Source organism: Bufo gargarizans, chromosome 2 (assembly GCF_014858855.1).
Source record: "Bufo gargarizans isolate SCDJY-AF-19 chromosome 2, ASM1485885v1, whole genome shotgun sequence".
Lineage (NCBI taxonomy): Eukaryota > Metazoa > Chordata > Amphibia > Anura > Bufonidae > Bufo > Bufo gargarizans.
The window spans coordinates 410410715-410433243 of record NC_058081.1 but is presented as its reverse complement, the minus strand read 5'-3'; the positions used below and the strand labels follow the sequence as shown (position 1 = coordinate 410433243).

At 45.8% G+C, this 22529-nt stretch overlaps 1 protein-coding gene across 6 annotated transcripts in view; it reads right to left on the bottom strand.

The window, feature by feature from the left end:
* NME5 (NME/NM23 family member 5) overlaps positions 1 to 22529 on the bottom strand; it is a 108116-nt gene that overhangs the window by 57264 nt on the left and 28323 nt on the right. For 4 of the 6 annotated variants that reach the window (XM_044277782.1, XM_044277785.1, XM_044277786.1 and 1 more), the window contains exon 2: positions 154 to 235. In XM_044277782.1, coding sequence (XP_044133717.1) covers positions 154 to 222 — 69 coding nt within the window. In that variant the 5' untranslated portion in view covers positions 223 to 235. The remainder of the gene's footprint in view (positions 1 to 153; positions 236 to 22529) is intronic. The other 2 variants (XM_044277784.1, XM_044277787.1) reach the window with 1 other exon arrangement.

The window sequence follows — 22529 nt, the reverse complement described above, 5'->3', positions numbered from 1 at the left end:
TTCACCCATGACGGCACCATAGAGTGAATAGAACAGGGCAGTTTTTAGGGAATTTTGCCAACAGGGAGAACAATACAAAAGAGCCCCATTCCCCCCAATCACGATGAAGAGATTAAAACACATTTTAAACGAATCGGTTACCCAGTGACTTACAGGCGACGTCTCCACAAAGTTCAGTTTGTTCACTTTTCTTTTCTTTACAGTTTGTTTCCAGAAGCTCATGCGCTGAAGTCTTCTGCCACATAAAAAAACATCACTATTAAAAAAATGGCACAGGTAGATGAGGTCTGTTACAGATTTCACATTAGGGACCAGGGAATTGAGCTTATACCTTTGACTCTGGCTTGTTGTTTCTGCAGTCAATCCTGACCCTCTATAGAAGATAACCCCTATATAGCTGCCCCCTTTAACACTGCCACCCTACAGTGTCCACCAATACTATGCCCAGTGCTGACCCATGTGCGTATATTAGTTTACTTTCAAACTGCTGAGAACATGATAAAATAATAAAAGTAGTGAAACTTTTTTAATCTCACCACTCACTTCTCAATCACTGGCTGAAGCAGTCTCATGTCTCAATGGAGGGAAGTACATAGACCAGCGAGAACACGGGAAGTAGTGGACAGGAGGGATCAGAAATGTGTGGCTACTTTTATTATCACATTCAAATCAGTTTTCAAAAATGAATTCTACACGGCTGGGGTTCTCCAGGAATTAGGAAAATTATAATACGTAAATATTACTTTATTATAAACATATTCCAACAAACTGAAAAAATGGCAAGGTGTTAAACAGGCAGGAAGTGCTCAAACCATATGCAGTTTTGCATGTATATACAGGGGAGCAAATCCTGCACTTGTGACCCGTTGCTAATGGCGATCCCCAGCAAAAATGCATACGGTGGAGGATGCCCGCGGCGAACCACAAGTACCACAATAGACATCCTACATAAGATAGCAATTATGTGGATGTGATAACCAATATAATAATATATGCAAAGACAGGTGCACTCTGCGGTCTTACTAAACCCTCAAACTGATGTTAAAATTGAGAGATTAGCCAACATGTCCTGCTATGGAGGACATGTCTGAGCCCGGGCACCGCACCAAGATTTCTCAAGTAGCTCGAGTCCTAACACTCATCTACTTGTGCGTATTGGCAATACCAGGGGCCAGTGGGCGAATTACAGGAGCGTAAGGTCCGACTCACAGACAACTCACCAGTTACCTCCAGCATGTAACTAGCAATGGGAGGAGGGGGGAGTCTCCAAGTCCCACTGAAGACTGGCTGGTATGGCCCAGGCCTCACAGGTGCACCTAAATGTAGCCTCTGGATGGAAAACAGGCACATTTGAATTGGAGTGTATACACCTCCAGGCATCGCTATATTCAAACAAACTGAAAAAAATGGCATGGTGTTAAATATAAATATATTCCCAAATACCTTTTATTAGTTATAATGGCTCGTTTTTTCTGGGGAGCAATAATTAGGAGAACCAAAATTGCCACTGTCCTATTAGTGCACACAAAACCTGTCAAAATCACACATGTGAACAAGTTACTTCACAACACTGAGGTAAAGAGCTGCCTCCTCCTCCTCTCCTACTTGTCAGGGATTATGATCCTGAATACAGATGAGATGATCTTCAGCTAAATCTCTGTAGGAATGGAGTCTATGAGGAGACATGAAGTACAGAGAAGACGCAGGACAGACTGTAGTAATATGAAGCTGTGGTAATGGAGACTGCATACAACTACTGCTCATTAGCCACATCTTCTCATGAACTTCATTCCTACAGAGATCAGCTGATGACAATATTAAACTGTATTCAGGTTCATAATCCCTGACAAGCAGAGCAGAGAGGAGAATGAGGCAGCTCTTTAACTCAGTGTTGTGAAGTAATTTGTCCTCCTGTGTGATTAGGACAGGTTTTGTTTGTACTAATAGGACAGCGGCCATTTTGTTTTTCCTAATGGTTGCTCCCCTGACAAAACGAGTCATTATAACTAATGTAAGGTATTTGGGAATATATTTATAACTAGCTGAAGGACCCGGCTTCGCTCGGGTATATTTAATCTATTTTATTTAATGTTTGTGTGCGTCGTTAAAAGATATCAACACTATCCACTATAACAGTGACATCTACAGCACTCCGCCCCTAAAACAGTGACCTCCACAGCCCCCACCCCTTAACACTGACCCCCCCACAGTGCCTCATCCCTTAAAATTGGACCTCCACAGAAGTCCACCCCCTTAACTTTGACCTTTACAGCAGCCTTCCCCTTTAACAGTGACTTTCACAGCATACCACCCCCTTGACATTGACCTCCACAGGAGCCCGCCCCCTTAACAGTGGCCTTTACTGGACCGGGAGCGTGTCCTTTTGAACAGCTCACTCTAAGACAGCAGCACTGTACTGTCTGAGTGTGAGCTGCAGGGAGAAAGTCACCCTCCCTCCCTCCCACCCCTGCAGCTGACAGAAGTAGATTTTTACTTTCCTTTTTTAATCCCCGTCGCCTCAGGAGTGGGAGGGGCATGGCCTAACCAGTTCTGGGCGTGGCTTAGTGGGACCTAGAAGTAGATTTTTATCTTCATTTTTTCAATGTGTAGGCTGAGGAGTGGGAGGGGCGTGGCCTAACTGAATGAGGGGCGTACCCTTTTGAACAGCTCACTGTAAGACAGCAGCTCTGTGCTGTCTGAGTGTAAGCTGCAGGGAAAAAGTCATTCTCCCTCCCACCCCTGCAGCTGACAGAGGTTGATTTTTACCTTCATTTTTTCAATCCCTGTCATCTGAGGAGTGGAAGGGGGCGTGACGCCACTCTGGGCACCTTACTGGCTCATTTGCATACCAAATAAACTGGATTTTCAGAGTATAAAAACATCTATTGCTGGAAAAAAGGCACATCTTGAAATAAGGTACGAAGTGCTATTAGGTCATGGCTTTACTTCAATAGCGATTATCCTGGTGATAGATTTCCTTTAACCTGCTCCGGACCGCCCTACGCAGGATTGCGTCCTGCCGGCGGCCCTGCTCTTCTGGGTGGACGCATATACGCGTCCTCCCACGAGAGCCGAGATTTCCTGTGAACGCGCGCACGCTCACAGGAACGGAAGGTAAGAGAGTGGATCTCCAGCCTGCCAGCGGCGATCGTTCGCTGGCAGGCTGGAGATGTTTTTTTTTTAACCCCTAACAGGTATATTATTTTGATAACAGCGTCTAATATACCTGCTACTTGGTCCTCTGGTGGTCCCTTTTGTTTGGATCGACCTCCAGAGGACACAGGTAGCTCAGTAAAGTAACACAAAACACTACACTATACCCCCCCCGTCACTTATTAACCCTTTATGAACCACTGATCACCCCATACAGACTCCCTGATCACTTCCCTGTCATTGATCACCCCCCTGTCAGGCTCCGTTCAGACGTCCGTATGATTTTTACGGATCCACTGATACATGGATCGGATCCGCAAAACGCATACGGACGTCTGAATGGAGCCTTACAGGGGGGTGATCAATGAAAGGGGGGTGATCACCTCATATACACTCCCTTATCACCCCCTGACATTGATCACCCCCCTGACATTGATCACCCCCCTGTCATTGATCACCCCCCTGTAAGGCTCCATTCAGACGTCCGTATGCGTTTTGCGGATCCGATCCATGTATCCGTGGATCTGTAAAAATCATACGGACGTCTGAATGGAGCCTTACAGGGGGGTGATCAATGACAGGGGGGTGATCAGGAAGTCTATATGGGTGATCACCCCCTTGTCATTGATCACCCACCTGTAAGGCTCCATTCAGACGTATGTGTTTTGCGGATCCGATCCGTGGATCCGTAAAAATCATATGGACGTCTGAATGGAGCCTTACAGGGGGGTGATCAATGATAGGGGGGTGATCACCTCATATACACTCCCTTATCACCCCCTGACATTGATCACCCCCCTGTCATTGATCACCCCCCTGTAAGGCTCCATTCAGACGTCCGTATGCGTTTTGCGGATCCGATCCATGTATCCGTGGATCTGTAAAAATCATACGGACGTCTGAATGGAGCCTTACAGGGGGGTGATCAATGACAGGGGGGTGATCAGGAAGTCTATATGGGTGATCACCCCCTTGTCATTGATCACCCACCTGTAAGGCTCCATTCAGACGTCCATATGATTTTTACGGATCCACGGATCGGATCCGCAAAACACATACGTCTGAATGGAGCCTTACAGGTGGGTGATCAATGACAAGGGGGTGATCACCCATATAGACTTCCTGATCACCCCCCTGTCATTGATCACCCCCCTGTAAGGCTCCATTCAGACGTCCGTATGATTTTTACAGATCCACGGATACATGGATCGGATCCGCAAAACGCATTCAGACGTATGTGTTTTGCGGATCCGATCCGTGGATCCGTAAAAATCATATGGACGTCTGAATGGAGCCTTTCAGAGGGGTGATCAATGACAGAGGGGTGATCAGTGACAGGGGGGTGATCACCCCATATACACTCCCTGATCACCTCCCTGTCATTGATCACCCCCTGTAAGGCTCCATTCAGACATTTTTTTGGCACAAGTTAGCGGAAATATTTTTTTTAGACATTTATATTCCAGACTTCTTCTCACGCTTTAGGGCCCCTAAAAAGCCAGGGCAGTATAAATACCCCACATGTGACCCCATTTCGGAAAGAAGACACCCCAAGGTATTCCGTGAGGGGCATATTGAGTCCATGAAAGATTGAAATTTTTGTCCCAAGTTAGCGGAAAGTGAGACTTTGTGAGAAAAAAAAATAAAAATCAATTTCCGCTAACTTATGCAAAAAAATAAATAAAAATTCTATGAACTCGCCATGCCCCTCATTGAATACCTTGGGGTGTCTTCTTTCCAAAGTGGGGTCACATGTGGGGTATTTATACTGCCCTGGCTTTTTAGGGGCAGTAGGGGATCCAAATGTCTAAAAATGCCCTCCTAAAAGGAATTTGGGCCGCTTTGCGCATCTAGGCTGCAAAAAAATGTCACACATCTGGTATTGCCGTACTCAGGAGAAGTTGGGGAATGTGCTTTGGGGTGTCATTTTACATATACCCATGCTGGGTGAGATAAATATCTTGGTCAAATGCCAACTTTGTATAATTTTTTTTTGAAAAGTTGTCTTTTGCCAAGATATTTCTCTCACCCAGCATGGTTATATGTAAAATGACACCCCAAAACACATTCCCCAACTTCTCCTGAGTACGGCGATACCACATGTGTGACACTTTTTTGCTGCCAAGGTGGGCAAAGGGACCCATATTCCAAAGTGCACCTTTCGGATTTCACCGGTCATTTTTTACAGATTTTGATTGCAAACTACTTCTCACACATATGGGCCCCTAAATTGCCAGGGCAGTATAACTATGCCACAAGTGACCCCATTTTGGAAAGAAGACACCCCAAGGTATTCCGTGAGGGGCATGGCGAGTTCCTAGAATTTTTTATTTTTTGTCGCAAGTTAGTGGAATATGAGACTTTGTAAGGAAAAAATAAATAAATAAATCATTTTCCGCTAACTTGTGACAAAAAATAAAAAGTTCTATGAACTCACTATGCCCATCAGCGAATACCTTAGGGTGTCTACTTTAGGAAATGGGGTCATTTGTGGGGGTTTTCTACTGTTTGGGCATTGTAGAACCTCAGGAATCATGACAGGTGCTCAGAAAGTCAGAGCTGCTTCAAAAAGCGGAAATTCAAATTTTTGTACCATATAGTGTGTAAACGCTCTAACTTTTACCCAAACCATTTTTTTTTTCCAAAACATTTTTTTTTTTATCAAAGACATGTAGAACAATATAAATTGGTGAAAAATGTATATATGGATGTCATTTTTTTTGCAAAATTTTACAGCTGAAAGTGAAAAATGTCATTTTTTTGCAAAAAAATCATTACATTTTGATTAATAACAAAAAAAGTAAAAATGTCAGCAGCAATAAAATACCACCAAATGAAAGCTCTATTAGTGAGAAGAAAAGGAGGTAAAATTCATTTGGGTGGTAAGTTGCATGACCGAGCGATAAACTGTGAAAGTAGTGTAGTGCAGAAGTGTAAAAAGTGGCCTGGTCATAAAGGGGGTTTTAGCTAGCGGGGTTGAAGTGGTTAAAGCAGTGAAGATAAATGGCTGGGTTGTTATGGAAACCTGGAGTAAAACTGTGTATGTGGAGGCTAACGGCCTGCGAGCTTCTATTGGCTGATAAGGCTCATGTGACCACGCTTCTATTGGCTAATGCATTTTTGGGGAATATCTCTGGAACTGTACGTCCTAGAGAGCAGAGATCTGGTCTAAAACCTTCCCGGACACCTGATGTACCTGTGTACCAAATTTCGTGATTGTGAGAATGCGATGGTGCGGATTCCTTTAGCGGACATACACACACACACACACACACACACACACACTCACTTCATCTAATATATAAAGCTAATATTTAAATATTTTTATTTTCTTAATTCCCGGAGAACCCCTTTAACATAGAGCCCACATGAGATCCCCAATTAATACAGATCTCCACACCCCAACATTAATGCAGACCACCAGACCAGATCTAAAAAATTAATCCAGCCCCCAAATTCATACAGACCCTAAATTAGACTCCAAGTCAGCCCCAAAACCATTCAGACCCCAGAACAACCCCCAAATTCATAAAGATCAGCTCACAAATTTATACAGGCCTCAAAATTTTTCAGACCCGTCACCCCCTATAACCTCCACCTCACTCCTTAGTACTAAATGCATCCCTCAGACTATCGCTCTTGGTTTAGCACTATGTTCCGACATCACACAGCGCCAGGTCATAGTGTGCTCCTATGAACAATACGTCCTGGAGCTGTGTGCTGCACTAGAGCCGCCACAGTATCTGCCCACATACACTGAGCACCCCCATCCTCCACAATATCTGCCCACATACACTGAGCACCCCCATCCTCCACACTATCTGCCCACATACACTGAGCACCCCCATCCTCCACAGTATCTGCCCACATACACTGAGCACCCCCATCCTCCACAGAATCTGCCCACATACACTGAGCACCCCCATCTTCCACAGTATCTGCCCACATACACTGAGCACCCCCAGTGTGCTGATCACCCCCAGTGATATTATTTACATGGGACTGTGCATTGGAGGGGGTGTTATGTTATTTACATGGGACTCTATTTACATGGGACTATATATTGGAGGGATGGAAGGGAGGAGAGTGATGTTATTTACATGGGACTGTATGGTGGAGGGAGGAATATAACTACAGGGGGCACTATAAATACTGGGGGCACTGTAGGAGCATTTTAAATCCAGGGGGCATTATAGGCGTTCTGATCACCAATGGGAGGTGTATTTAATCCTTTTCCTCGGCTCCTCCACGATGGTACTCACAAGAGGATTTACAGAGAAAAAAACTCTAGATGTGGACAACAGCAGATAGAATTCTCTGACCAAAGGACAAGTCCTGGTTATAGAGAACATGTGGCCGCTCTAAAAATCTGGTCTAGGTAAACCAAAGCAGTCTCTGCCCAGGAGGCAGATATGGCATGGGTAGAGTGAGCTTTTATTCCAGCAGTAGGTTGTAGATCTTTCTGAATGTAGGCAAGAGAAATTGTATCTCTCTTTGAATATTCGTTTGCTTACGGACCATTTTCCCTCTTTCAGTATTTGTCGGCTTAGATAGTCGGCCACTACATTGTCTATTCCCTTCACATGAACTGTCGATAGGGACGTAAGAATTCTTTCTGCCCAACAGAAGATTTTTTGAGAGACCGCCGATAGGAAGGCACTCAAAGCCGTACCCTATCTGTTTAGGTATGCCACCATAGTGGTATTGTCTGACAGTATATTTACATGCTTAGAAAATTAACTTGTGTGAAGGGAGGTGAGAACATACATGGATTTTCACGGACCACGGTCCATGAAAACCCGTCCTGCTGAGTGCACGGCATCATTGGTTGCTATGAAAAATCCACGTTTGTGGAAGAGGCCTTAGGTTGGAGGAAGTATTTGTCATGTTTCCCTCCCAGAACTGTTTCCCTCGCTGAACTAGTTGCCCTTTCGAGTAACCACTCTATCCTAGATTGCTGGCCGACCATTTGTCTTTCTTGCCGCCAATGTAGATTATTTTTTCCAGAGTGAACTAGGTTTCATTTTAGGAGGCCAAGAGGAAAGACTGAAGTATTCTTGTATGGCTGTAGGCCCATCTGACTGATGGGATGGTTGATGTTAAGAGTTTCAAAATGGTCATCATGTTTCTTTGGCTACAAAAAAGATACATTTTCTAGCAGAGACTCATTTGTTTTTTCTTAAGGCAGAACGGGCATTAGCTGGTGAGAGTCCAAGAGAACACATAGAAAGAGTTTTTTCTGATTTGGAATTAAATCAGATTTTTTTAAAGTTTATAATCCAGCCAAAGTCTGTGAAGCATCTTTGAACCAGGGCAAGATGAGACCAGAGATCCGTTTCTGAGGGGGAGGCAATCAGGAAATCGTCTAGATACGGAATTATTAATATTCCTTTTAGATGAAGATATTTTATTATTTCTGACATTACTTTTGAAAGTGCTCTTGGAGCAGAGGAGAGCCTGAATGGAAGAGGTCCAAACTGAAAAAAACATAACTGTTCTTTTATATAAACTGCGATTCTCAAATAACTTTGATGGTCCTGAAGTATTAGATACATTTTTTTAACATAGGGAGGGAGGCTAGAATTTCCTCTCTGGGGTAGCCTGCCGCTAAATGTTCCTCTAACTGATTTAACCAAATAGATAATGTTCTGGCTGTGCAGGTGGATGTAACATGACCGTATTTTTTTCTCTCACATTTTTTATCTATTGGATCTTGTACAAGACGCATATCTTAAAACGGAAATGAAGTCTTTTTTTGAAATGTGAGCCACTGGGCCGTCAATTTTTGGCATATTATCCCATAGATTAGACTGATTCTGAAAAGGGATATTTCCTTTTAAAGGAATTTGTTACAGTGGTTCTCTTTTCAGGATCTCTCCATTCTGTGGATATCAGAGTTTTGATACTATTATAAATGGGAAAAACTCTTTTCTTCCTTTCTCCCAACCCTTGAAACATTTGGTCTTGGATGGAGTGGGTTTCTTTAATATCCTCAATATTCATAGTTGCCCTTATGGTTTTTAAAAGGCTTTCTGTTTCTTCAGGAAGAAAAAGCAATTTTCCGGAACAGTCATCTGAAGAATCAGAGTCGAAGTTAAACATGACCTCCCCTTCATCCAATTCAAATGCAATATCAGAGGATTTTTGAGATGTAGATGGTCACACGGACTGTGGAGTTATCATGGAATTCATCGCTGCTCTGACATCTTCCTTAATAATAGATCCCATAGTGTCAAGGAAGGAAGGTGACTACTTTCTCTGTGCATTTTGGACATAAGGCTTTTGTGAGCTTTAAAGAGAAGGATTTCCTGCATATACCACATTTTTTACATCCTGCTTCTCCTCCGGCTGGTTTAGGCCTCTTTCACACTTGCGTTGTCCGGATCCGGCGTGTACTCCACTTGCCGGAATTACACGCCGGATCCGGAAAAACGCAAGTGTACTGAAAGCATTTGAAGACGGATCCATCTTCAAAATGCTTTCAGTGTTACTATGGCACCCAGGACGCTATTAAAGTCCTGGTTGCCATAGTAGGAGCAGGGAGCGGCATACTTATAGTCCACGCGGTTCCCGGGGCGCTCCAGAATGGCGTCAGAGCGCCCCATGCGCATGGATGACGTGCCATGCGATCACGTGATCCATGCGCTTGGGGCGCCCTGACGTCACTCTGGAGCGCCCCGGGAGCCGCACGGGCGATAAGTATGCTGCTCCCCCGCTCCCCACTACACTTTACCATGGCTGCCAGGACTTTAGGTGTAAATGATGAAGACAATAACGCAGGTGTGAAAGAGCCCTAAGACGTGAAAACTCCACAGGAGAGGCTTACCAGGCTGAGGGCTATGGCAGCAGGATCCTCAGGCTTAGGCTCCATTTACACGTCCACAATTCTGTTCCGCATTTTGTGGAACGGAATTGCAGACCCATTTATTTCTATGGGGCCACATAACATGCTGTCCGGATCAGGAAATGCGGATCCGCACTTCCAGGTCCTCAATTCCGTTCCCCCCAAAAATAGAACATGTCCTATTCTATTTTGCCAGTGTGCGTGTTTTGCAGATCCGCAAAACACATACGGATGTGTGAATGGACCCTTAGGGGCAGACTCAACATCGTCTATGGGAGCAAGCATGTTTGTAGAGGCAAAGGAATGGACGGAAGTATATTTAAATCTTCCGCCGTAAATACATCCACAGCGCTCGAGGCTGTGCAGAATCCGAGGCACTACTCTGGAAGTAGATTGCTGGCTAAGAACAAGATTTTGCAAAGCCTAGCAGTGCTCCATGACAAGCATATACGTCGTATAGCGTTAAGGGGTTAACAGGAGATTTGTCTCCTGTTGAGTTCTATGCTGTTGTTCCATGATCTGTTGCTGTTTTTTCCCATGCCTTTCCATGCCTCTTCATGCTTCAGGTTAGCCTGCACCAGCTGCTTCATCATTTACACCTTTGTATTCGATGGGCCTTGTAAAGCTGCAGCAGGCTAAGGGTACTTTCACACTTGCGTTCGGGGCTCCGCTTGTGAGTTCCGTTTGAAGGCTCTCACAAGCAGCCCCGAACGGATCCGTCCAGCCCTAATGCATTCTGAGTGGATGCGGATCCGCTCAGAATGCATCAGTCTGGCAGCGTTTGTCCTCCGCTCCGCTCAGCAGGCGGACACCTGAATGCTGCTTGCAGCGTTCAGGTGTCCACCTGGCCGTGCGGAGGCAAACGGATCCGTCCACACTTACAATGTAAGTCAATGGGGACGGATCCGTTTGAAGTTGACACAGTATGGCTCAATTTTCAAACGGATCCGTCCCCCATTGACTTTCAATGTAAAGTCAAAACGGATCCGTTTGCACTATCATGAACAAAAAAAATATATATATATCAGTTCTGAACGGATATAAGCGTTTGCATTATAGGTGCGGATCCGTCATTATAGGTGCGGATCCGCTCTGAACGCAAGTGTGAAAGTAGCCTTAACCAGGACAAAAGGGTTAATTACAACAAAAATTTCTGTCACGCCTGCCGTTGGCCTTAGAAAGATGCCCTTTGCATACCAATTATAAGTGATCATGCACTTGCGGTGGGGTCAGCAATAACGAATTCTCAGACTCCAGGCTGAAGCTGCAGCAAATAACACAAAAAAACATCAAAATAAACACCTGCCTGTCTAGCGCACGAATACAGTGCAGTTCACACAGGGAGAAATCAGTCTCAGACAGCTAGCAGTCTATCTAGCTTGCCAGGCATTCTAACCCTGACTGACAGCCTGAGGTCTTTTTTTATTCCCCAGTAATTATCCTAGCAGTTACATGTGAGATCTCCTCAGACAAGGGAAAATCACAGCGTTGAATAGGTGTGGACTGGTGGGTCCCACATCGCCCTACCCACCAGTCCAATAAAATCCAGCCCAGTGCAGAATCTAACCAAAACGGTCTCAGTAAACTACATTTTGCTGAAACCACTGCAGCTTTCTGGATTTCATTTATCTTACCCAGCTGAGGATTCTGGGTGAAATATACACCCCTTCCACTACACACATATATATATATATATATATATATATATATATATAGTGACAACTCGGGGTCACTAAGCTTTCCAGGATCGCCATCTTCTCAGCTCAGATGGTTGGGCACACCTCATGAAGCCACTCCAACACTGCAGATTTGGGTGCAAACTGGCCATAACCAGTTTTATTGTCACTTTTACAGAAATCCAAACATAAACAAATCCTCAGCCGTCTGGCCACTAACTACACAGAATCTTACCTATCAGGATCTGGGTCTACCACCCAGCTCCCCAAAACACCACTCAGTGCTTACCCCACACAGTGTTAGAGGGTCCTGGCTCCCACAGGCCTTGGCACAGTCCATTTTTCCCAAGACTGGGAGCCATGATTGAGGAGCTCAGCCCGCCTTTACCTGAGCTACTCAGCTGGCTGCTAATTACCTTCATTACCAGCCTGGATGATACACACAGAGGGAAAACACAATCTTCCCAAGTCTCTTGTTCTCACCCAGCTTCCTCTGGGTGACATAAACCATTTTAATGGCCCTCAAATAGACCTCTGGCAGATCCACTGCCACTATATATATATATTGTGGGGGTCAGCTCAATAGTGGAAGGCACAGCAGTCAGAGACAGTGACACCATGAACAATTCACACAGGGATTTGCCCGTTTTCTTAATTTTCATCCACAAGCAAAAATATAGGCCTTTACATTCAGGCAAAAACACGAATTAAGTTCCTACTCAGCTGAGCACTAACTAAACACAAGATCACCCTTTCTATACGGGCTGCCTACTACCAGCCACGCAACACAACTCAAGTAAACTGACAGTGCAGACCTTTATATCCCAGAAATGAGCTGGACTCCATCACCTAGCTGAGAGCTCCATAGGAAACCTGTTCTGGACATGAGAACGAGGAGCCCCACTACCAACCTGCTCATCATTCCATAAAAATCGAGACCCGAAAACACCATTAACCAAAGTCCTCAGCAAACAATGTTTTGCTAAGGGTACTTTCACACTAGCGTTTTTCTTTTCCGGCGCCGAGTTCCGTCCTAGGGGCTCAAATCCGGAAAAGAACTGATCAGTTTTATCCTAATGCATTCTGAATGGAGAGTCAGTCCTTCAGGATGCATCAGGATGTCTTCTGTTCAGTCTTTTTGACTGATCAGGCTTTTCAGAAAAACGTAGCATGCAGTATTTTTACCTCCGGCCAAAAAGCCTGAACACTTTGACTGAACGCCTGATCAGGCTTTTTTCCCATTGACTTGCATTAACGCCGGATCCGGCCCCGTGTGTTCAGTCAAAACGGATCCGGCTTTTGCATGTTAAACCCGAAAAATGTGAAAAAAGTCCATAAATGGCGGATCCGTTTTTTCCAATGCATTTTTCCATTGTGATCGAAAGCCTGATCAGGATTCAAATGTAATCAGTTTTCACACGTTTTTCCGGATCCGGCGGGCAGTTCCAGTGTCGGAATTGAACGCCGGATTAAAACAACGCTAGTGTGAAAGTAGCCTTAGGCAACCAATCTTTCCTGGATTTCTGATAGCTCACCCAGCTTTCCTAGTTGAGATATCCACTTCCTGTAGCCTAGTACATTGTATATGAAAGAAACCTATGCGGAATATAACGATTTTTTACTACTTTTCACTTTCACTGTCTTACAATATATATACAGTGCCTTGCAAAAGTATTTACCCCATTAAGACTTTTATTGTATTTGTTTACATTACAGCCTTAAATTCAATGTTTTGTTAATCTGAATTTTATGTGAAGGATCAGAACACAATAGTGTAAGTTGGTAAAGTGAAATGAGAAAAATATATAAATCAAACTATTGTTTAGAAATAGAAAACAGAAAATTGACATGTGCGTATGCATTCACCCCCTTTGTTAGGAAGCCCATAAAAAGCTCCGGTGCAAGCAATTACTTTCAGAAGTCACATAATTAGTGAAATAATGTCCACCTGTGTGCAATCTAAGTGTCGCATGATCTGTCATTACATATACACACCTTTTTTGAAAGGCCCCAGGGGCTGCAACACCTAAGCAAGCAAGAGGCATCACTAACCAAACACTGTCATGAAGACTAAGGAACTCTCCAAACAAGTAAGGGACAATGCTGTTGAGAAGTACAAGTCAGGGTTAGGTTATAAAAAAATATCCAAATCTTTGATGATCCCCAGGAGCACCATCAAATCTATCATAACCAAACGGAGAGAACATGGCACAACAGCAAACCTGCCAAGAGACGGCCACCCACCAAAACTCACGGACCGGGCAAGGAGGGCATTAATCAGAGAGGCAGCACAGAGACCTAAGGTAACCCTGGAGGAGCTGCAGAGTTCCACAGCAGAGACTGGAGTATCTGTACATAGGACGACAATAAACCGTACACTCCATAGAGTTGGGCTTTATGGCAAAGTGGCCAGAAGAAAGCCATTACTTTCAGCTAAAAACAAAAAGGCACTTTGCGAGTTTGCGAAAAGCCATGTAAGAGACTCCCAAAATGTATGGAGGAAGGTGCTCTAGTCTGATGAGACTAAAATTGAATTTTTCGGCCATCAGCATTATATTTTACTAAAAAAGTCTAAGTACAATTTGTATTTAGACGGATCCGTCCAGACTTTACATTGAAAGTCAATGGGGGGGCGCATCAGTTTGAAAAATGCACCATATTGAGTCACCTTCGAACGGATCCGCCGCCATTGACTTACATTGTAAGTCTGGACGGATCGGTTTGCCTCCGCTGCAAGCTGTGTTCGGGTGTCCGCCTGCTGAGCGAAGCGGAGGACAAGCGCTGCCAGACTGATGCATACTGAGCGGATCCGCATCCACTCAGAATGCATTAGGGCTGGACGGATCCGTTTGGGGCCGCTTGTGAGAGCCTTCAAGCGGAACTCACAAGCGGAGCCCTGAACGTTAGTGTGAAAGAAGCCTAACAAGGTGAATATCCATGGTGTGAACGAACACCAAGACTGCGAACTGTCATTTTGTTTTGCCTTTTGTGTGAATAAACATTGAACTGTTTAAGTTAAAGACTTTGTGGTTGCCTCTATACTGTGTCCGCTAACCTGCCTACAATAGCAAAACCCCCACAATTGGTGTCGGATGCAGACAAACGCAGTGAGGCTGGCCTGAAGGCAGAAAAGTTTAAGTTTTTTCCCGGGCACGAGTGTATTTCTTATATCAAGCCGGCAAAGTTACGACCTGTGTCCCCTGACAAAATGGAGGCGGTCGTATAAAGCCCTCATAGAGGCTAACTTGCAGCAGCGGGAGGCTAAAAAGCAGCAGCAGGAAACCAACCAGCTGCTATTACAGCATGTGATGGCGTTACAAGCAGCAGGAGCGTCTCAGAATGACCACAATGCCCGGAAAGCTGTCCGTGCGGCTATCCCCAAGATGACCCCTGCAATCGACGTTGAGACCTATCTGGCGGTGTTCGAAAAGGTGGCCATGAGGGAGAAGCTACCCAGAGGACAATGGGCTGAGGTCATTGCTCCATTCCTGGCGTCCGGACCCCAGCAAGTGTTTTTGGACGGACTCGAGCGGCGCTCTTGGTCCTAGGCTGGGGAAGATGGGTGCTCTTCCCCATCCCCGTGGCTTCAGAAAATATCTCGTCCAGGCGGGTCCCGAATAGACGGGAGCCCGTGAAGGGAAGGCCAGCAAGTGACCGTTTGGAAGCGGCATCCGCTGTCCAAACCTTCCGCCAAAGTTCTCTCCTAACTGAAATGGCCAGAGCAGAGGAACGGGCCATGAGGGCACCTGCATCAAGGGAGGCCTCACAAATGAATTTTCCTGCCTGAACAATGAGCTGGGCTAAAGCACGGAGGTCCTAGATGGAGACGTTCGAATCAAGTTCCTGATCCAGCTGGGAAGCCCATTCCGAAACCGCTTTTCCGGCCCAGGCGGAAGCAAAGAACGGCCTGAGGGCTAAACCGGAGGCGGCAAATATGGCTTTTGTAAGGGATTCCATGCGCCGGTCTCAGCGGACTGAAGAGAGGAGCCGTCCACCACAGGAATGGCCATGCTTTTAGACAAGCGGGCCACGGAGGGTCAACCTTAGGCGGAGACGCCCAAGTGGAGATGCAATCCGCCGGGAAGGGATAACAGATATCCAACTTCTTGGGGGGGGGGGGCTAAACCGGGCATCAGGGCAAGACCAAGCCCTAGAGACTACCGACGAGAAGTCGGTGTGGAGGGGAAATACTGTGGACGCCAGCTTGGGGCGGAAAAAGGACACACCAGCCTTCTCATCGTGAATTTTAAAGTTGTCACGAATGTTGGTAATGAGATGGCCCACAGCAGAGGCCAGCTTGGACGGTAAAGCCGAGTCCATATCCCAATCCGAATCCACTAATTCTCCCTCTGAGGGCATGTCCTGTGAGGAGGAGGGGCCCGATTGAGACCGTACCCTTGGAGGTGACAGGGATGCATCCGAGGATGACACACACTCCGCCCTGGACCGCTTCTGGGAGTGCCGGGCCCTGGAGGCATCGCTGGGAGCGAGGGACCCAGACGGGTTGGCCAAAGTAGCGGACCCGGAGGGTACGGCAGGGGGTGTATCAGGCTGCGTGGCAGGCTGTGCATTCGCAAGGCGGCCCACATTAGTGAGGCTTTCCACGGCCTGGGACAGGGATCTTGCCCATTCAGGAGGATCCAAGAGGACAGGGGGCAGCACAGCAAGTGGCGGACCCTGTATTGGGACCTGGCATGTGCAATGCGGGTCTGATTGCCTCCGTGGAAAGAGTGCTGAGGGGTCAGACATGTTGGCAAAAAAAGGGTATGGCCATCCAGGCTAGAGACTGCTGGCACTAGGAAGGGGTTAGTAGTCCTACCAGACCGACGACCTCAGGGCAGTCAGCAGCACAGGGATTTTGTCCACAGAAAAACAGCAGCAGGAGCAGCAGAAGAATTCTCCCTCTGCAGTGATACGATCTCCTCAGGAAGAAGCGGCACTAGCGGTAGTTGGACTACTGGCTGATCAGAAGGCGGGGACATAGGGAAGCGAAACCCCGCCCCCCCACCGGCTTCGTTCGCGCGCGCGCGTGATTTGAATATATGAAAGGGCTGAAGTAACGGCCTGCGGCGCTGGATGCCGACTAACTGTAATTAGAATATATATATATATATATATATATAGATATATATATATATATATACACACACACAGTACAGACCAAAAGTTTGGACACACCTTCTCATTCAAAGAGTTTTCTTTATTTTCATGACTATGAAAATTGCAGATTCACACTGAAGGCATCAAAACTATGAATTAACACATGTGAAATTATATACATAACAAAAAAGTGTGAAACAAATGAAAATATGTAATATTCTAGGTTCTTCAAAGTAGCCACCTTTTGCTTTGATTACTGCTTTGCACACTCTTGGCATTCTCTTGGCATCGCTCTATCTCAGGGACGGTCTTATCTCTCTGCGGCGGCATACATCTTACAGTGCCGAAGACAGCCCCCTCCTCCTCTCTCTCTCTCTCTATATATATCTATACAGTACAGACCAAAAGTTTGGACACACCTTCTCATTCAAAGAGTTTTCTTTATTTTCATGACTATGAAAATTGTAGTATGTAGGTTTGTCAACGTAAGAAGGATATCATCAGTGAAGAGTGATCATTTAAAGGATACCTTATTGACTTCTATTCCTTGATTATCAGGATGGGCTCGTATTAGCGCCGCCAAAGGCTTTATGCAAAGTACGAAAAGTAGGGGGGATAACGGGAAACCCTGCCTAGTTCCCTTTTGAATAGTTATCATGCTGGACTGGGCATGTGTCGTTTTCACATAGGCTGGTCGGGTTGGGCGGGTGTAAAGAGCACGAATGGCATTCAAGAAAGGCCCCCCTATACCAAAACACCGTAATGCAGAAAACATAAAAGGCCAACTTAGGCGGTCAAGGGCCTTTTCTGCATCAAGGCCCAATATTAACGCTTGCTGTTTCCGCCTGTTAATGTCTATCAGATCTATAGTCCTCCTCGAATTGTTGCCTCCTTGGCGATTTAATACAAAGCCAACTTGATCTTTATGAAGCAAACTCGGGAGCAGGTTAACAAGCCTGTTTGCCAGAAGTTTCGTAAATATCTTAAGTCTGAATTAAGGAGGGCAATAGGACGATAGTTGGCGCAATCCATATGATCCTTCTCTGGTTTTGGTATAAGGGTGATGAAGGATTGAAGCATTGTGTCCGGTATAGGAGAGTCCTCCAGGAAAGAGTTATCTACATGTCTTATAATAGAGGTATGGCACACCATCCGGCCCAGGTGACTTGCGATTAGGAAGGTGTTTTATCACTTCTAATATTTCTTCAACTGTGATCTGAGTGTTAAGGGTAGCTGCTAGGTCACTAGTTAATTTAGGTAGCTGACATTGTTTGAGGAAGGAGGAAAACATTTCCCGCTGCGTCAGACAGTCCTTAGGGAAATGCTGGGGGAGAGAGTAAAGATTTTCATAGTATTTCTGAAAGAGGGCCATACTTTTATTGGGGTCATAGGTAATAGTGCCATCTGCTTGTCTCAAGGCAGTCGGGGTGCTTGTCATATTAGAATCTCGCAACGCCAAGAGCGTGTGTGATTTATTTCCCCAGGCATAATAGCGTTGCTGAGAATATAGGAGTAGTTTATCGGTTTTCACCAATGCTAGATCTCTCAACTTAGCTCTCAGCATAAGTATGTGCCTTAAAAGGTGACGAGAGTTGAGGGATCCCAACTGACCCTCCAAGTGCTCCAGATCTCTCTTGATAGAACAATACAGTATATTTCTATCCAGGTCTTTATTGTAACACTGCCATTTAATGTGTGGCTATACCCACCACTGTTGACTTTTGTTTCAATAAATTGTGAGATAAGAAAATCAGTATGGCATGCTTCTGCTTAAATTCTCTACTTTCATGATGTAATATCACTATATCGTGAACTTTTTAAGTTTACCATAAATTTCAATCAAAAGGCAAATATCCCTAACTTTTTGTGATTAGTGTAAGTCTGTTCATGCTGAAGCAAATCTAGATTTTGTCTGTTGGACTACAGGGCTAGCTAAAAAATAAAGCTGCTGTGAAAGAAAAATATATGCAGCAAATGGCTCAAACTAATTCCTCAACTTGTTACATTATGGTGGAGAAATGCCGTGGGTATCAACTGCGCTATTTCTCTGCTGCTTAGAGCAAAAATAGTGAAAAGCAATGGCAAAAGCCAGCAAAGGATATATATATCCTAGGTGAAAGCAGCTTCTCTCGTGTCTGAAAAATCCACAAGCATGGAGGAGTTAATCCAGCAGCTTGTGCAAACTGTGGGAATTTGCTCTAGTAGACAGGCTAGCTGACGCAGTATAGAGGCAACCACAAAGTCTTTAACTTAAACAGTTCAGTGTTTTATTCACACATAAGGAAAAAGAAAAGTGACATTTTGTAGTCTAGGTGTTTGTTTACACCATGAAAAGTCCAAAGAACAAAAACCTTCACCTGATATGCAGTTTCTCCACCTGTGGTCCACAGCAGGCTTTAGAGGCCTGTTTCTCAGCATAGAAACATAGACTGTGTCGGCAGATAAGAACCATTTGGCCCATCTAGTCTGTCCAATATACTGAATACTATGAATAGCCCCTGGCCCAATCTTATATGAAGAATGGCCTTATGCCTATTCCATGCAAGCTTAAACTCCTTCACTGTATTTGCAGCTACCACTTCTGCAGGAAGGCTATTCCATGCATCCACTACTCTCTCAGTAAAGTAATACTTCCTGATATTCCTTTTAAACCTTTGCCCCTCCCAGCTGCTCCCAGCCCTTTTGCATGGCACAAATTTTCAGATCACAAAACACACAGGGACTGACAGCGCTCCACTGTCAGAGAGGAGTAATCCACACCTAGCTGAGACTGCTGGATGGGTTGGATATAGGCCAGTAAAGACCCGGCCTGGAGTGTGGGGGACAGCCACCCACCCAGCACTTTGGCTACTCCCAGTAAGAATCGGCCCGGATCAGCTTACAGCCATACTAAAATAGCAACATGTCAACCAGCACTAGCTGCCACTGACACTTGAAATTACCAGCTCTTACTTCACAGAGGCCAAGAACCTCGGTGACACATACCTTCCTTCAATGACGGAACCTTGCAATTTCCTACATAGCTACTCCCTTTGTTCAATCCTGAGGGGGTGAACACTTGCCAGACAGTGTACCCGGGACAGGGCATTTGCGTTTCCCTGGAAGCGGCCTGCCCTGTGTTCCACTGAGAACTTAAAGTTCTGTAACGACAAGAACCCTCTGGCGACCCAAGCATTCCTTTGGCTTGGCTCATCCACTTGAGAGGGGAGTGGTCGGTCACCAGACGGAACTTTCTCCCCAACAGATAATAGCGTAGAGATTCGAGTGTCCACTTGATGGCCAGGCACTCTCTCTCCACTATACTGTGCCTAGTCTCGGCTGGGGTAAGTTTTTGGCTCAGGAAAACAACGGGATGTTCCTCCCCATTGATTTCCTGAGAGAGTACAGCTCTGAGGCCTACTTCAGAAGCATTGGTCTGCACCACAAACTCCTTCTTAAAGTAGGGCATCACCAAAACCGGTGACCCGCACACGACCGATTTCAATGCGGAAAAAGTCTTTTCTGCCTGGTCATTCCAGCAGACTATCACAGACTTCTGTCCCTTCAGGAGCCCTGTCAACGGAGCCGCTAAAGTGGCAAAATGGGGAACGAACCTCATATAATAGCCCACCATTCCCAGGAACGACTTTATTTGCCTAGTGGTGACAGGTCGGGGCCAATTCCGAATAGACTCTTTTTTATTTACCTGGGGTTTGATGACTCCGCGTCCAATGACATCCCCAGGTACTGAGTCTCCTCTAACCCTATAGCACATTTTTTTGGGTTAGCGGTCAGTCCAGCCTTCCTAAGGGAGTCCACTACAGCCTGCACTTTTGGTAGATGCCTTTCCCAGTTGGTACTATGAATAACAATATCGTCCAGGTAAGCCGAAGCGTACCGACGATGTGGAAGAAGTACAATATCCATGAGATGTTGAAAAGTGGCAGGGGCGCTATGCAGACCAAAGGGCAACACCTTATATTGGTATTTTCCTTGGCAGCCTCCGTCAAGGGTACCTGCCAGTACCCTTTGGGGAGGTCCAAAACAGAAAAATACAGAGATGGCCCAACCTCTCAATAAGCTCATCCAACCGAGGCATGGGATATGCATCAAACTTAGAGATTTTGTTTAGTTTGCGAAAATCGTTACAGAACTGGGTAGTAAGACTATCGGACTGGCCCATTCACTTTTGGTCTCCTCAATGTCGTCTAGCTGCAGCATCAGCTGGACTTCCTCAGCAACAGCTTGTCGCCGAGCCTTGGGTATCCGGTATGGTTTTAACCGGACTTTTGCCTGAGGCTCAATGATAATGTTATGCCGGATTATGGACGTGCGTCCAGGGAGGTCCGAGAACACATCCATGTTCCGACTAATGAACTCCCTGGCTTCCTGAGCCTGTTTAGAGGAGAGGCTGTCAGCATTTTTCCCTGAGGCAGCCGCTTCCCTTGCTTCAGAGGGGCTGAAACCGCTTTCCCTAGAAACTCTGGTTGGGGGCTGTCTCAGTACAGGTTTCCCTATCTTTCCATGGTTTGAGCAGATTCACATGGTACACCTACTCCGGGAACTTGAAAATGAAGAAAAGGTCCAGCTTCCCAAAAAAAAAAAAAAATCACGTTTTTTATTCCACCTCCCTTGCTGGTGTACCTTGTAATCTACCTCTCCAATTTTTTCAAGTACCTTGTAGGGCCCCTGCCACCTAGCTAGGAACTAACTGTGTATGGTTGGTACCAGAACCAATACCCGATCACCCTGGTTAAAGTTATGGACCCAAGCCTGCTGATTATAGACCCTACTCTGGGCTCGCTGCGCTTCCTCCATATGCTCACTAAACAGAGGTAACACTGTTTCCATCCATCTTTGCATCTGGGTGACATACTCAACAACACTTTTGTGAGGTGTGGGTTGTTGTTTCCATGCCTCTTTGGCCACGTCCAACAGACCGCGAGGGTGTCTGCCATATAGCAGTTCGAAGGGAGAGAACCCAGTAGAGGCCTGGGGCACCTCTCGCACTGCGAACATGAAATAAGGCAGAAGGTCCCAGTCCCTCCTATCCTTAGACACCACTCTTTTTAGCATATTTTTTAATGTTTGATTAAACCTCTCTACCAGGTCATCGGTTTACGGATGATACACAGACGTCCGTAGCTGTTTTATGTGGAGCAACAAGCAACTTACAGAGGTCCCTCGGTCAGTCAGAGCCTCCTTAGGCAGACACTCTCGAGAAAACATCTCCATTAACTCCTTAGCTAGGAGTTTGGCTGATGTGACGCAGTGGCACAGCATCTACCGGGTGGCGTAGTCAAGGACAACAAAGATGTGTTGGTGCCCTCTAGCGGACTTCAGTACCGGGCCTACGAGATCCATAGCGATTTGCTTGAATGGGACCTCGATAAATGGGAGGGGTACCAGGGGACTAAGGAAATGTGGCTGGGGGCTCGTTATCTGGCAGGTTGGGAAAGACTTACGATATTCTTCTACCTCTCTGACCACACTGGGCCAGTAAAACCGTTGTAGTATCTGGTCCTGTGTTTTCTGCATTCCCAGATGACCCCCGAGAACATGCTGGTGGGCTAACTCTAACACAAGTTTGCGATAAGCCTAGAAGACCACCAACTGTTCAATGGATTCACCTCGCAGGTGATCTACCCGATACAACATATCTTGATGAACCACAAAACTGAGAAACACAGACTCTGCCCCCGGTAGTTGTGGTTCCCCATCTATTATTCGGGATAGGGTTGGGTCCCAGTGTTGTGCAGAAGTCTGCCAGCTAAGGA